Source organism: Monodelphis domestica, chromosome 1 (genome assembly GCF_027887165.1).
Source record: "Monodelphis domestica isolate mMonDom1 chromosome 1, mMonDom1.pri, whole genome shotgun sequence".
In the NCBI taxonomy this organism is placed as follows: domain Eukaryota; kingdom Metazoa; phylum Chordata; class Mammalia; order Didelphimorphia; family Didelphidae; genus Monodelphis; species Monodelphis domestica.
This window is the reverse complement of record NC_077227.1, coordinates 715,764,142-715,776,967: the sequence shown is the minus strand read 5'-3', so window position 1 is coordinate 715,776,967 and position 12,826 is coordinate 715,764,142. Positions and strand designations below refer to the sequence as shown.

At 51.9% G+C, this 12,826-nt stretch overlaps 1 protein-coding gene across 8 annotated transcripts in view; it reads left to right on the top strand.

Moving 5' to 3' along the window:
• Nucleotides 1–12,826, top strand: part of MTSS2 (MTSS I-BAR domain containing 2) — a 36,713-nt gene that overhangs the window by 5,677 nt on the left and 18,210 nt on the right. For all 8 annotated transcript variants that reach the window (XM_056824661.1, XM_056824644.1, XM_056824655.1 and 5 more), the window contains exons 2-6: nucleotides 6,454–6,515; nucleotides 6,794–6,867; nucleotides 12,061–12,145; nucleotides 12,325–12,416; nucleotides 12,534–12,608. In XM_056824661.1, coding sequence (XP_056680639.1) covers nucleotides 6,454–6,515; nucleotides 6,794–6,867; nucleotides 12,061–12,145; nucleotides 12,325–12,416; nucleotides 12,534–12,608 — 388 coding nt within the window. The remainder of the gene's footprint in view (nucleotides 1–6,453; nucleotides 6,516–6,793; nucleotides 6,868–12,060; nucleotides 12,146–12,324; nucleotides 12,417–12,533; nucleotides 12,609–12,826) is intronic.

Below are 12,826 nucleotides of genomic sequence, written 5' to 3'. Positions count from 1 at the left end.
GACTTAAAGGGCCCACCAGAGTCCTACCTAGTGGGGAGAGGCCGAGCCAGGAGCCCGGCTGCCCGGCCCAACCCCAAATGCAAGGCTGTGTAAAGCCCTCCAGCTCCTGCACGTCCGCCCGCCGGGGCCTAAAGGCCGAGGAGGGCCTGGAGAGCGGCGGGGGCCTGGGGCTGGCACCCCTGCCGGAGCTGGCTGTGGAAGCCTGGGGACCCGAGTCATCACCAGCTGGAGAGTTGGGAGGAAACGGGCCCTCCCTGGCATGCGGTGCCGCCCTCACACCATGTCGAGGGCAAGCCGAGGATCCGTGAAAGGCGGGGAAGGGGGGACCCGGCCGTTGGCCATCGGGGTCTTCTCGGCAGCCCTTGGGTGTCCTTCCGGGTGAGATCGCTGTGATGATCAATGCCACCGCTGTGCCCATTTTAAAGACAAGAAAACGGAGGCTCGGAGAGGTTACGCGTCCGTGCCCGAGTCAGGATCTGAACGTGGGTCTTCCCGCCGGCTCATCCAGGAATCTGTTCACGACGCCGTCTCATGATGTGTCCTGTGGAGTCAAAGCTGTTCAGTGAGGAAATATTTCTGAAGGGCTTCACACAGGACCCAGCAGACAGCAGGCGCTTAATAAATGCTCATGGCCCTTCCCCACACACCGCGCCGGCAGGGAACCCCGGCCCAGCTCCCCGTGGCTCTGCTGTTCCCATTTCAGTTCGGTTCTAGGCCTTGATTTCCCATCTTGAAATTCCATCCTTTGGGAAGGACTTTTGGGGTGTCCCTGATGCCCAGTGCAGGAAGGGGGACCTTTACAGGGTTTACACCCCCAAACGTGGGGCCTGTTCAAGAGGAGAGACCCTGGGGGGGCAGAAGAAACCAGGGCAGACTGGACCCTTCTCCTTATAACTGCATGGCCCTCCTTCAGGCCCCCAACATCTGGGAACTCTATTTCTCCCTCTGTAAAATGGAGCGTTAAAATTCCATCCCGGGAGGCCGGGACGCTCGGAAGGCCCAATTCCTGCGTGTGTTTTCTCCTACGTGCAGGCGTCCCAGAAGCCTCAGCGCCCCTCCCCTCATTCAGGCCAGCCTGGCGTCTGCGGCACAGCCTGGGGGGGGGGGGTTCTGAGATGCCCAGAGAGTCGCTGGCTTGTGCGGGTCTCGCACACTCGTCAACGTCTCCTGAGGAGCCTTAATCCAAGGCGTCCAGAAAGCTTAGTGCAACGGTGACATGAAGCGATGGGTGTCTCGAGAGGAGGCCGACCCAGTGAATGTTAGACGGAAGGCCGGACACTGGCCTGGATCCTTAGCCTTCTCTGTGCCTTGATCTGGAGCCTTTTCTAGTGCTGATGGTGGCCTCAGAGGCCGGGTAAAGCGGGGAGCAGCTAGGTAGCACAGTGGATAGAGCACCGGATTTGGAATGGGGGGGGGTTCTGGGTTCAAAGGTGGCCTCAGGCGCTTCTAGCTGGGTGACCCTGGGCAAGTCACTTGACCCCCATGGCCTAGCCCTTACCACTCTTCTGCCTTGGAGCCAACACACAGTATTGACTCCAAGAAGGAAGTTAAGGGGTTTAAAAAAAGAAAAAGAATCGATACTAAGACAAAAGGAGAGGGAGGAAGGAAGAGAGGAAGAGAGGGAGGAAGAGAGGAAGGAAGGAAAGAAGGAAGGAAGGAAGGAAGGAAGGAAGGAAGGAAGGAAGGAAGGAAGGAAGGAAGGAAGGAAGGAAGGAAGGAAGGAAGGAAGGAAGGAAGGAAGGAAGGAAGAAAAAGGGAGGGAGAGAGGAAGGAAGGAAGGAAGAAAAAGGGAGGGAGAGAGGAAGGAAGGAAGGAAGGAAGGAAGGAAGGAAGGAAGGAAGGAAGGAAGGAAGGAAGGAAGGAAGGAAGGAAGGAAGGAAGGAAGGAAGGAAGGAAGGAAGGAAGGAAGAAAAAGGGAGGAGAGAGGAAGGAAGAAAGGAAGGAAGAAAAAGGGAGGGAGAGAGGAAGGAAGGAAGGAAGGAAGGAAGAAAAAGGGAGGGAGAGAGGAAGGAAGGAAGGAAGGAAGGAAGGAAGGAAGGAAGGAAGGAAGGAAGGAAGGAAGGAAGGAAGGAAGGAAGGAAGGAAGGAAGGAAGGAAGGAAGGAAGAAAAAGGGAGGGAGAGAGGAAGAGGAAGGAAGGAAGGAAGGAAGGAAGGAAGGAAGGAAGGAAGGAAGGAAGGAAGGAAGGAAGGAAGGAGGGAAGGAGGGAAGGAAGGAAGGAAGAGAGGAGGGGAAGAAGGAAGGAAGGAAGGAAGGAAGGAAGGAAGGAAGGAAGGAAGGAAGGAAGGAAGGAAGGAAGGAAGGAAGGAAGGAAGGAAGGAGGGGAAGAAAGAAGGAAGGAAGGAAGGAAGGAAGGAAGGAAGGAAGGAAGGAAGGAAGAGAGGAGGGGAAGAAAGAAGGGAGGAAGGGAAGGAGGGAGGGAGAAGGAGGTGTAAGGATAAGGGTTTGTGTCTAAATTCTCCTCTTTTCCTCTTAAAGACAATCCATGCATTTTCCCCATCCCTTATACTTACAGAGGGAGGAAAGAAAGAAGGGAGGGAGCGAAGGAAAGAGCGAGCCACATGTATGACTCTTGAGTTCTCAGGTCCAGTCAGCTCTCTTAAGACTAATCGATGAAGGCAAAGTTGCCAGTCTATCTCCATGGAGGGAGTGTCCACACTGGGAGTTCCCAACTCCCCTCAAAAACAATGATGAAGTAGTTGTAGAGGGGTTTTTTTTCCCCTTTACCTTCCATCTTGGAGTCAATACTGTGTATTAGTTCCAAAACAGAAGAGCAGGAAGGACTAGGCAATGGGGGTCAAGTGACCTGCCCAGGGTCACCCATCAGGGAAGTGTCTGAGGTCAGATTTGAACCCAAGACCTCCCGTCTCTAGACTTGGCTCTCCATCCACTGAGCCACCCAGCTGCCCCTGTAGAGGGTTTTAAGGTTTACAAAATGCCGGCGGACTTGGTTTCTGGTCCCTCGGACAAATGAGGTTCCTCTCCCCGTGTGGGCTCTCCCCTCGACCCTCAGTTCCCACCGCCCTGGAGCCTCCGAGCTCTCCCTGGGCTTCCTCTCTCTCCAAAGGGTCCACTTGGGAGGGCAGAGCTCCGCCGGCTGCCCTTGGCCCATTCCGAGGGGCCGCAGCAGCTGGTCCCTTGCCGGGAGTCCCCTCTTTTCTGAGGCTGCAGCTAAGAAAAGGCTGGACAAGCCCGGCATTCCCAGAGGGAGGGAGGGGAGGCCAGTCCAGCCACAGCTGCCGGCCACTCCCTGCCCAGGGATGATTTGGCTCCGAGTTTCTCAAATATTTGCCTTCCCTCTCCCGGGCCGCTGCTCCCGTTTGGGGGCTGCTTTGTGTGGGTGGGAGGGTGGGAGACAGGCAGCTTCTGTTCCCTGCCGCTGCTTTGTCTTCCCTTGCCATCCCACCCCTCAGCGCCCTTCCCTCTGGGCTCTCTAGACCCCAGCCCCAAGCAGACGCCTAAAGGAGGCCTTGCTCCGGCTGGGAAAGCCCCTGCCACTAAGAATCTCTTTTTCTACACGTTTATACGAAGAGGGGGGCGGGGGCACTAAAGACATTCTCTCTGACACCATGGCCCATTGGGCTGCCTGGACAAGCCGAGAATCTTCCAGAGCTTTGAAGAGACTCAGAGACATCCATCCCCTGCCAAGTCGGGGTCTCTCAGCCTCAGTTTCCCCACCTGTAAAAAGAGGGTCATAACAGTTCTTCCCTCCCAGGGGGCCGAGAGGCTCTTGATGTCAGCCTCAGTTTCCCCACCTGTAAAAAGAGGGTCATAACAGTTCTTCCCTCCCAGGGGGCCGAGAGGCTCTTGATGTCAGCCTCAGTTTCCCCACCTGTAAAAAGAGGGTCATAACAGCCCTTCCTTCCCCAGGCGGCCGAGAGGCTCAGGACTGTACAGAGAACCATCTGCCAACCTCCAAGCCCCGTTATCCATGGCGAGTTTCTCCTTCCCCATGTGCCTGTTGGAGCTTTCTTTCCTCCCCCTTCCTGTGGGGCCTCCCCAGACGGGAGAGAGGGAGGCCGGCCGGCCGGGCCCTTCCCCCAACACCAGGTGTTCTGTCCGCCTCTCTCTGGCTGGAGGAGAGCGCCCAGGAGAGTGAGGGGCTGCCTCCGCCTCAGCCTCAGCAATGGGCCTCTCGGCCTCCGGCTCAAGCCTGGGCCTCCCCTGTGGGAAGCAGCCCCCTCCTCAGCCCTTCAGCAGGAGGGCCGTCCATCCAGGCAGTCCCCTCGGCTCAGGCCCCGGGCAGCCATTTGGGGAGGGATGGACGGCGAGGTAGGGCTTGACATTCCATCTCTGCAGCCTTCTGTGTCCGGCGAGGGGTCAGCCCGAAAAGGCTGTGTCATAAAGACGCCTTTGAGCCGCCCAGGCCGGGGCGGGAGTGGGAGCTTTGGGCCAGAAAAGGCTCTTAAGAAAACCAACCAACTTATTTTGCTCAAAGCTAAACACAACAGCTCCAATTTGGGCCTTGGGGGGCCGCGTCAGCCTCCCCTCACTGAACCCAGACGGGAAACTCCTTCCTCCTCTCCGGGCCAGGCTGGGATAAAGGCCGCACTGTTTCCTCCTCCGTCCCCCCGCCGCAGGGAGGAGAAAGGTAGCTCTGTCCCCAGCACAAGCACCCCATTCAGGGCCTGGGTGGCTGGCTGTCCCCCTAAAGCCAGCGGGGCCCAGCAGAGCCACCAGCACCGTCCCCTCTCGGGCCAATCCCGGCCATAGCCTGGCCAGCTCATGGTGGGTCCCCAGCCGCAGAGCCTGGTCTAAGGGGAGACGCAACGCCGAGCATCCATTGGGGGGCCGGTGCCAGCTTGGGGGAGCGAGGTCTCCTTGCTCATCCCCAGACTCTTCCTCTGTCCAACGGCCATGGCCTGTGACCCAGAACTGCTGAATGTCCCCTTCTGGGATACACACATACACATATGTTAAATAGAGCACGCATTTATTAAATCTGTATTTGCGTAAATAAGTATTTCTACAATATAGTGTGTGTGGGGGGGGGGGGGTATTCCTAGGGAGTCGATAGGAATCAGGGCAGGACTTGGAGCTCTCTGAAATGAACTCCGGGGCCATCTTAGGGATACTTTATGTTCTCCTCTTGGGCCAAAGTGGGTTTCTGGGACCCCTTGTAAAGCCGAGCAGGCCCCAGGGACACGGAGCTTGGGGCTTCCTTGCTTCTTTGAAGAGTGGAGGCCAAGGGGAATGGAACCCTAAGTCCAATTTGCCTAGGGTTTCCCCCCTCCACTTTTCATTCTCTGTTATAAGAGACACCAGGATGCACCCGGCGATCCCCCTCTTTTTAAGGCTGTTAGGTGGGTGAATTACTCTGAAGGACAGTGTCGTTCTGGGGTGGGCATGCCCTTCTTTCCCCTCCTCGTTCCATAGCCCACTCCTCTTGTGGGAGAGGAGCCTGTGGCTAGGACTCCCTCCCCCAGGTACTGCCCAGGAAAGTCTTGGACGGTGGCCTTCTGGGTCCTGTTTGTCTTCTTTGACAAAACCTTGTCCTGGGCGGCATAGTGGAGAGAGTAAAAAGACCTTGTTTGTATCCTGGTTTTGCTACTTCCCTTCGTCCATCTACTTGTCTGGGCCTCCATCTCCTCATCCCTGAGGAGGACCCTTCCATCTCCTGACCATTCAAGGATGCCCATAACTGCTCGGGCTCTGGCCGGCAACGCAAGGACAACTAGAATACCGTCTCCAGGCAGCTGGTATGCCTACATGAGCACCTGCTGTTCCCTGACTAAACCATCCAGCCATCACCTTACCTCCTTCTCCACGCCAGCTACAGCTGCTGTAATGGAGAAAGCCGGGAGAGGTCTCCTGTGATTCATGGGGCACCAAGGGAGGGAAGGAGGGGACAGCATCCCTTTGGGAGGGGCTAAGAAGGGGGAAAGGCCTTGGGTCTCCTGTGCCCCCACTCTTCCAGAGGGTGAGGGAGGATGTTCATCTCTCCATGTTTGCTTGGTCACGAGAGATGCTCCATTCCCTGAAGCCTGCCCTTCTTGGGTTCCCCCTCATGACATGACCCCAGAGCACAAGCTCTCCTAGCTCTTCCCAGGCTGGACCCGTTGAAGTAGAATCCAAGCCCCTTGAGGACAGGAGCTTTTTCTGGCTTTGTCTGTGGATCCTTGGTACCTCGCACAGGGTAGGCTCATTGGTTGAAGCAGGTCGCAGAGCATGATCAGCGCTGCCCATATCAGAGAGGATCATCACCAGGTTGGCCTCAGAGGCATTCCTTTTCGACCACAGCTCTTGAAGACCATCTACTAGCTTATAAAGAGGTTTCATTTCCCCACACCCACAGAATTGCCGTTCCCTGGAGTATGAGAATGGCCCAGTCTACTCCCTTTTCCGTTGCTTAGTGGGTAATAATGATAACAGAGAGGCTGGGCTGAATTTTGGAGAAAAATGACCTGTCACTGTTGTTTATCTCACCTGCCTTTTTCTTCCCTCCTCCCTCCAGAGCTCCTATCCCATCTGGGAAGACTTCAATTCGAAGGCCACTAAGCTACACTCTCAGCTCAGGTGAGACAGTAGAACCATCCCCCAGGAACAGTGGGATAGGGTAGGCCTGAGCACCCTAGCTTCAAAAGCAGAAGAAGCCATCCAATTCGACCCCCAAGAGATAGCCCATGTTGGCCCAGGTGGCCCAAAAGAACAGAGACAGCCTGGGACTTTCTCCCAATTGCTGGGCTGAGTCTTATCTCCTTAGAAAGGGTCCAGGGCTCAAAGTCTGCCAACTGGGGTGGGCCACAAGAGGAGAAGATATTCCAATGACTCCACCATCTTCCTGTCTCCCACAGGACCACAGTCCTGGCTGCAGTTGCTTTCTTGGATGCCTTCCAGAAAGTGGCGGATATGGCCACCAACACCAGAGGTAGGAGGATGGAAATGGAAACGGGGCAGGGAAATGGGAGCCAATGAAGAAAACAGGGTCAAGGGATATGGAATACAACAGGGATATGGAATAAAAACCAATGGAAGAGGCCAAATGACTCAGTGGATAGCCAGGCGGGAGCCCTGGGTTCAAATTTGTCCTCAGATACTTCCTAGCTGTGACCCCGGACAAGTTACTTAACCCCAATTGCTAGGTCTTCTGCCTTGGAACCAATACACAATATTGATTCGAAGATGGAAGATAAGGGTTAAAAAATTGGAAAGGACGTAAGACCCAGAGTCAGGTTCCATGAGCTTCTTTCTCAGACTTGCTCTGTGATGTTGAGCAAGTGGCTTCTCTTTCCTGGACTTCATTTCTCTACCATTCTATGAGATGAAGATAATGATCATTCTTCATCCCTAAGGATATAGTAAGTCAAGTGAGATCAGATCACAAGAGTGTAGGGCTCTATCAGTTCTCCCTGTTATCTAATGGGCAAACAGCACCATGGATAATTCCAGGGCCCAGATCTGAGAAGAAGGAGACCAGAGACTCTTATCTGATGGAATCAGATAGAATGAATGCCTTTTGGAGCTATTTCTCCCTTGTCCTAACTAAAAGACTCAAGGCAAGAGGGGCTCATGGTCTGGAGAGTTCTTTGCCTCAGCTTCTTCAGGTGCCCTCGGCAAGAAGTGGAAAGACTCTGGGTTCCAAGGATAGTCACAGACAGATGTGACCAGTAATTGCAAATAGGCATGACCCAGTATGGACTAAAGGACATTATTTTTGGAGTCTGAGGATCTGGATTCAAAACGTGCTTCTGCCACTTACTTTCTGACTTTGGGCAAGTCAATTCACCTCTGTGGGCCTCAGTTTCCCCATCTATAAAATGAGTGAACTGGGCTAAATGGCCTATGATTCTATGAACTCCCAGTTTGTTGGTTGATCAATCAATTAAAATTAAAAATCAAAATATTAAATAAGATAATAAATACTCCATTTCTGTACCTACTAAGTTCCCTGTACAAAGAAGTTTAAAACATGGGCCTTGACTCAGGAGGATGATGCATTACAGGCATGACACAATCTGTGTGAGAGCCTGGAATTGGGAGATAAAGTCATGTGCAAGGAACAGTTTGGCTGGAATGAAGGGAACAAAAGGGGAATGATGGGTAAGGATCCCCACTGACGCCCTGGGTGGTCAAGGAGGGGCAAACACTGCTTCCTCTGAAAAGGGAAGACAGAGCTGGCACAGGCTGTACCCAAAGGAGCCAACTTCCTAGCCTGGTTGGACCAAGCCTTGGCTTTGCCCAAAGTGGGAAAGCAGCAGGGATAGGCGGCTGAACACGGTGTTCCCACCTCACCACTGTCTGCCCACTCCTCCCTTCCATACTTTGACTCTGGGACAGTAAACTCATTATGCCCCTGGGCCTGAGACACAGAGCGTGTTCTGTAGGGCTGGGCACAGTGATGTGGCCTGGCTGGTGGGCCGTGGGGAGGACATGGTCTCCCTGAGTCAGGGAGGTGGAAGCAGTGGTGGGAGGGATTTCTCTAAGGAATTCATGGCCTCAGGAAGACAGCTCTCAGGGGACAGGGGCCTTCGACACTCAGGGAGGATCTTGGCCAACAGTCGATCAACAAGCCATTTACTAAAGGCAAAAACACTGGAGTGAGTCATGAGGTTCATGCCATAGTGAGAAGAAGAACGCCATTGTGAGGAAGGGAACCTCGAACTCCCAATGGCATCACCCTCTGTGGAGAAGAATGATGCATTTGGGAGGAGAGACGGCAGAAAAAGGGTTGTCGCTTCTCTGAGTGCCACCAACGCCAAAGGTTGGTGCCCACTTGGACAAGAGGCCTCCCTCAATAGGGAACCCAATAGAGGAAGCAAAGCTGGCCTGGATAAGCTACTTCCTTTTCCACCCTGGTGACCCCCGGCTCCTATGTAGGATGCCGTAGCAAAGAGAAGAGATAGGCGTGCATCATTTCTGCGCTGTTGTCTTCAAGCATTTGAACGCAGCTTTCGTGTCCCTCCTAAGTCTTGTCTTCTTCAGCCTGGGCAACTGAGCACCACAGAGAAAGGGATAGGCCTGGACAGCAGCCCCACGGCAACATTTCTGTGCTCACAGACACAAATACGAGTGTTTCGGATGGGCTTGCAAGGTGCAATGTAGACTAGGTGGAACTTCGATGCCGTATCCAGGACCTGGGGAATGGCCAAGGCCAGCCAGGATGGGTTAGGAGTTTGGTATAGCTTTGTTTTGGATTGTTTCACATTCTGCCTCTGGTCTCTTTTTTGCTCCTATGATGGTGGGAAAACTCAACCATTCTCTTTCTTTTTCATTTAAAAAATTCAATTAATATAACAATTACATTTATAGAGAGAGCACTTAAAAAGTTGCTATGTACTTTTTTTATTATTTTTTATTTTATTTTTTATATTTTTTATTATTTATATTTATATTATTTTTTATATTATTTTATATATATTATTTTAATATATATATTAAGTATTATCTCATTTGGTCCTCAACTCTGGGAAGTAGAAGTAGAAGCTATTGTTATCTCCATTTTATAGATGAGAAAACTGAGGCTGAGAGCAGTTAAGTGACTTGCAGATAGAGTATGAATCTAGATTTGAACTCAAGTCTTCCACTGAACCACCTACCTAACCTGCTTGTCATCTTTCCATCCTACTTCCTTCTGCCTCACTGAACCAGAAAAAGAAAAAGCAAAAAACCTCTCAAAATAAGTATGCGAAGGCAAGCAAAACATTCCTACACGGATCCTGGCCAAAAATGTGTATCCCGTTCTCCTTATTGAGTCCATCCCCTCTTAGGAAGGGGTTAGAGACTGAAGCACTGGTCCTCTGGGATCTCGGTCAGTCATTGCATTGATCAGAGAGAGTTCTCCAGCCTTTCAAAGTGGATTGTCTTCACAGTGTTCCTATTGTTGTCATAAACTAGTAGCCTAGTTCTAACTTCACTCTGCATCAGTTCATTCAAGTCTTCCAAAGTTTCTCTGAAACCATCCCTACTGGCACTTCTTAGGGCCCAATTCTATCCCCTTACATTCCTATACCATAATTTGTTTAGCCATTCCTCAACAGATTCGGTTTACATTTTCTTGATATTACAGAAAACTCAGCCCTCCTCTGTTCTCTTGTGCTGTTCCCCTGCAGAACCATTTTGGGTTCTACCCAAATGCCTACAATAGGGGAAATTCTGGGGATGGTTACTGGACGCAAAGTTGAGAAACAGCCACGGGCACTGAGAAATGTCTCCTGGGAATGGCCACCCTTACCCTTGGCACAGCCTATATGTAGCATAAGAGCCTATAGAGATGTCAAGGACAGGTCAATACTTCATAAGACTGACTCCTAAGCTTCCCTAAAGGAAGGAGGGGGGCAGCCCCTGGCATGCTGGTAAACAAGTGGTCCTGCCCACTGAGCTCTAGGCAGAGGTAGGGAGTGGTAAAGGGGAATGCCAGCTGTTCAAGTCCAGTAGCTCAGGGTGGGCCCTGCCACTTGGATCTCTGCCCGCCTTTCCTTGAAGCTTGGAGCCTCCAGACATGCTAGGAATGTGCCCCTAGTCAAGCCCTTCAGGGCAGCTGGTATCCTAGACCCCGGACCCTGGGTCCAGGCTCTATTTTCACTCAGGCATCTGGTGTTTATTCAGTTCCTCTGAGTTCAGCAAATATTTTTTTAAGCATCTCCTATGTGTAAAGCCTTCTTTGGCTCAGGGCTGGGGAGACATGAAGTACAAAAAAAGCTTTAATCAATTCTCTCTTGGAGTTTACTGTTAATAATAATAATTCCTAGAATTTAGTGCTTTAGGATTTACAAAACTCTTCCATGTTATCTCATTTGGTCCAACCTTAGTGGGGGATAGGAGGGAAGGTTGAGTATTTTTATTATCCCCATTTTACAGATGAAAAAACTGAGGCTGAAAAGAAAAAGGTTAAGTGACTTGTCCAGGGACACAACAATAGTAAACATGAAGGTCAAGATTCAAATTCAGGTCTTCAGATTTCAAGGCCACTATACTATCTAACTAGGGGAGTGCCTATGATATACAGGGCATTTTTATTTAGTGTTGTGGACAGGGATAGCATACAAAGGAGTATAAATGCATTATCCCTGCCCTCCCTGAGCTTATTAAGTTCATTAAGGAGATTGCATGTGTGTATATCAAAAGGCTGAAGGTACATGTAATAAAAGGTGGAGAAGCATTGAATTTGAAATAGTCGGAGGACCTGGGTTCCTGGATAACACTTATTAGCTTTGTGACTTTGGAAAGTCATCCTCCCTCTCTGTGCCTCAAGCTTCCTTCTCTGTAAAAATGAGGTTGGACTAGATCATCTTCTGGTTCTAAACCCACATCATACAGTGATCCAGAAGAAAAGAGGTCCAGGGATGGCACTTAAACTGGGCTTTGAATGGATGAGATTTGATTGGACAAGGAAGGGAAGGCATTCTGGGTACTGACAATGATATGATCTCTCAGCATTAGCCCCAGGAATAGAGGTGGGAGTGAGCATGACCACAGGAAGAGGATCACCTCTCTGGATGCCACTGGGATAACGGGTGATGTTGGAGATAATCCTGGCCTCTAGACTTTGTGGGATCGAAACTAGGGAGGCAAAAGGAGCCCCGAGTTGGGAATGGAGAGAGGAATTCAGTTTCTAAACTGACTCGTTTTGTAACCTTGGACAAGGGAGACTCTGAGTCTGTTTCTTCCTTTTTAAATAACAGGATAGGACAATGTAGCTCCTTCCCATAGGTTTTTTTACCAGTATTTACATTCTGGGTATCTATGGAAACCTTTAGGTGCCATATATGAGGCTCAAGCAGTGAATCTTCCCTCTTCCCCTCCCTATCCACTGCTCCTCTTCCCCAGTTAGGCCAGGTGGCCTACAGAAGCTTGAGGACAACATGGCAGCCTCATGGAGAGCCGACTGGGAAGATATTCAGGGAGGTGGACAGGGAACTGGCCAGTCCCCAGGGATGGGCATTTCTGTGGGCAAACATTGCCCTCTGGTGGCCAGCAGGAGGACTTGCCAAAGACTCGGTGTCCCAGGCAGTGGCAGCTGCTTCTCAGCCCTCCCTCAATCCCATTTTCCTTGAGCATCCCTGGAGTGCTCGATCTATCCCATGGCAGCCTCTCAGCATGGAGGGGCCTCTTGTTTTTCCAGGGGCCACAAGAGACATTGGCTCAGCCCTCACCCGGATGTGTATGCGGCACCGGAGTATTGAGACCAAGCTTCGGCAATTTACCAAGTAAGTCTGGATGGCAGGGGCTGGGGCTGGGGCCAGGGCCGGGACCCACACTAAACCCAGGCAGACCTCCTCATCCCCGACTCTTCCATACTTTGTGGGGCAGGGACCCAAGCTTCCTTTGCCACTCCATCACAGCCAATAGGAAATTTGCATTTCTGATTGTTCTCTGACTCTTGCAGTGCCCTGTTGGAAAGCCTCATCAACCCCCTGCAAGAGAGGATTGAGGACTGGAAAAAAACGGCTAACCAGCTAGACAAGGACCACGCAAAAGGTCCTTAGGATGGGAAGGAAGAGGAGGGGTTGGGGCAGTGGCAGGTGAGGGTGCCGGGTTCACACCTCAGTGCCCCCATGGCATGGCTCTTGTTTTTATTCCTCTCTCCCTATTTAGAATATAAACGCGCTCGCCATGAGATTAAGAAGAAATCATCAGACACACTCAAACTCCAGAAGAAAGCCAGGAAAGGTAAGCGCCCCCAGCCCTGGGGAAAGTGTCCCAGTTAGAGACACTGGGAGGGCACAGTGGATGCTATCTAGGTCTGCTGATTTGTGTAGCCAAGAGCCTCCGGGCAGGCAGACTCCCCTCCATCCCCAGTGGGGGAGGTAGCATCAGGGTTTGTTGGCATGGTACAATGGGCAGAACCCATGGGAGCCGTCACATCCTCTGGCTTTCTGCCAGGGCAT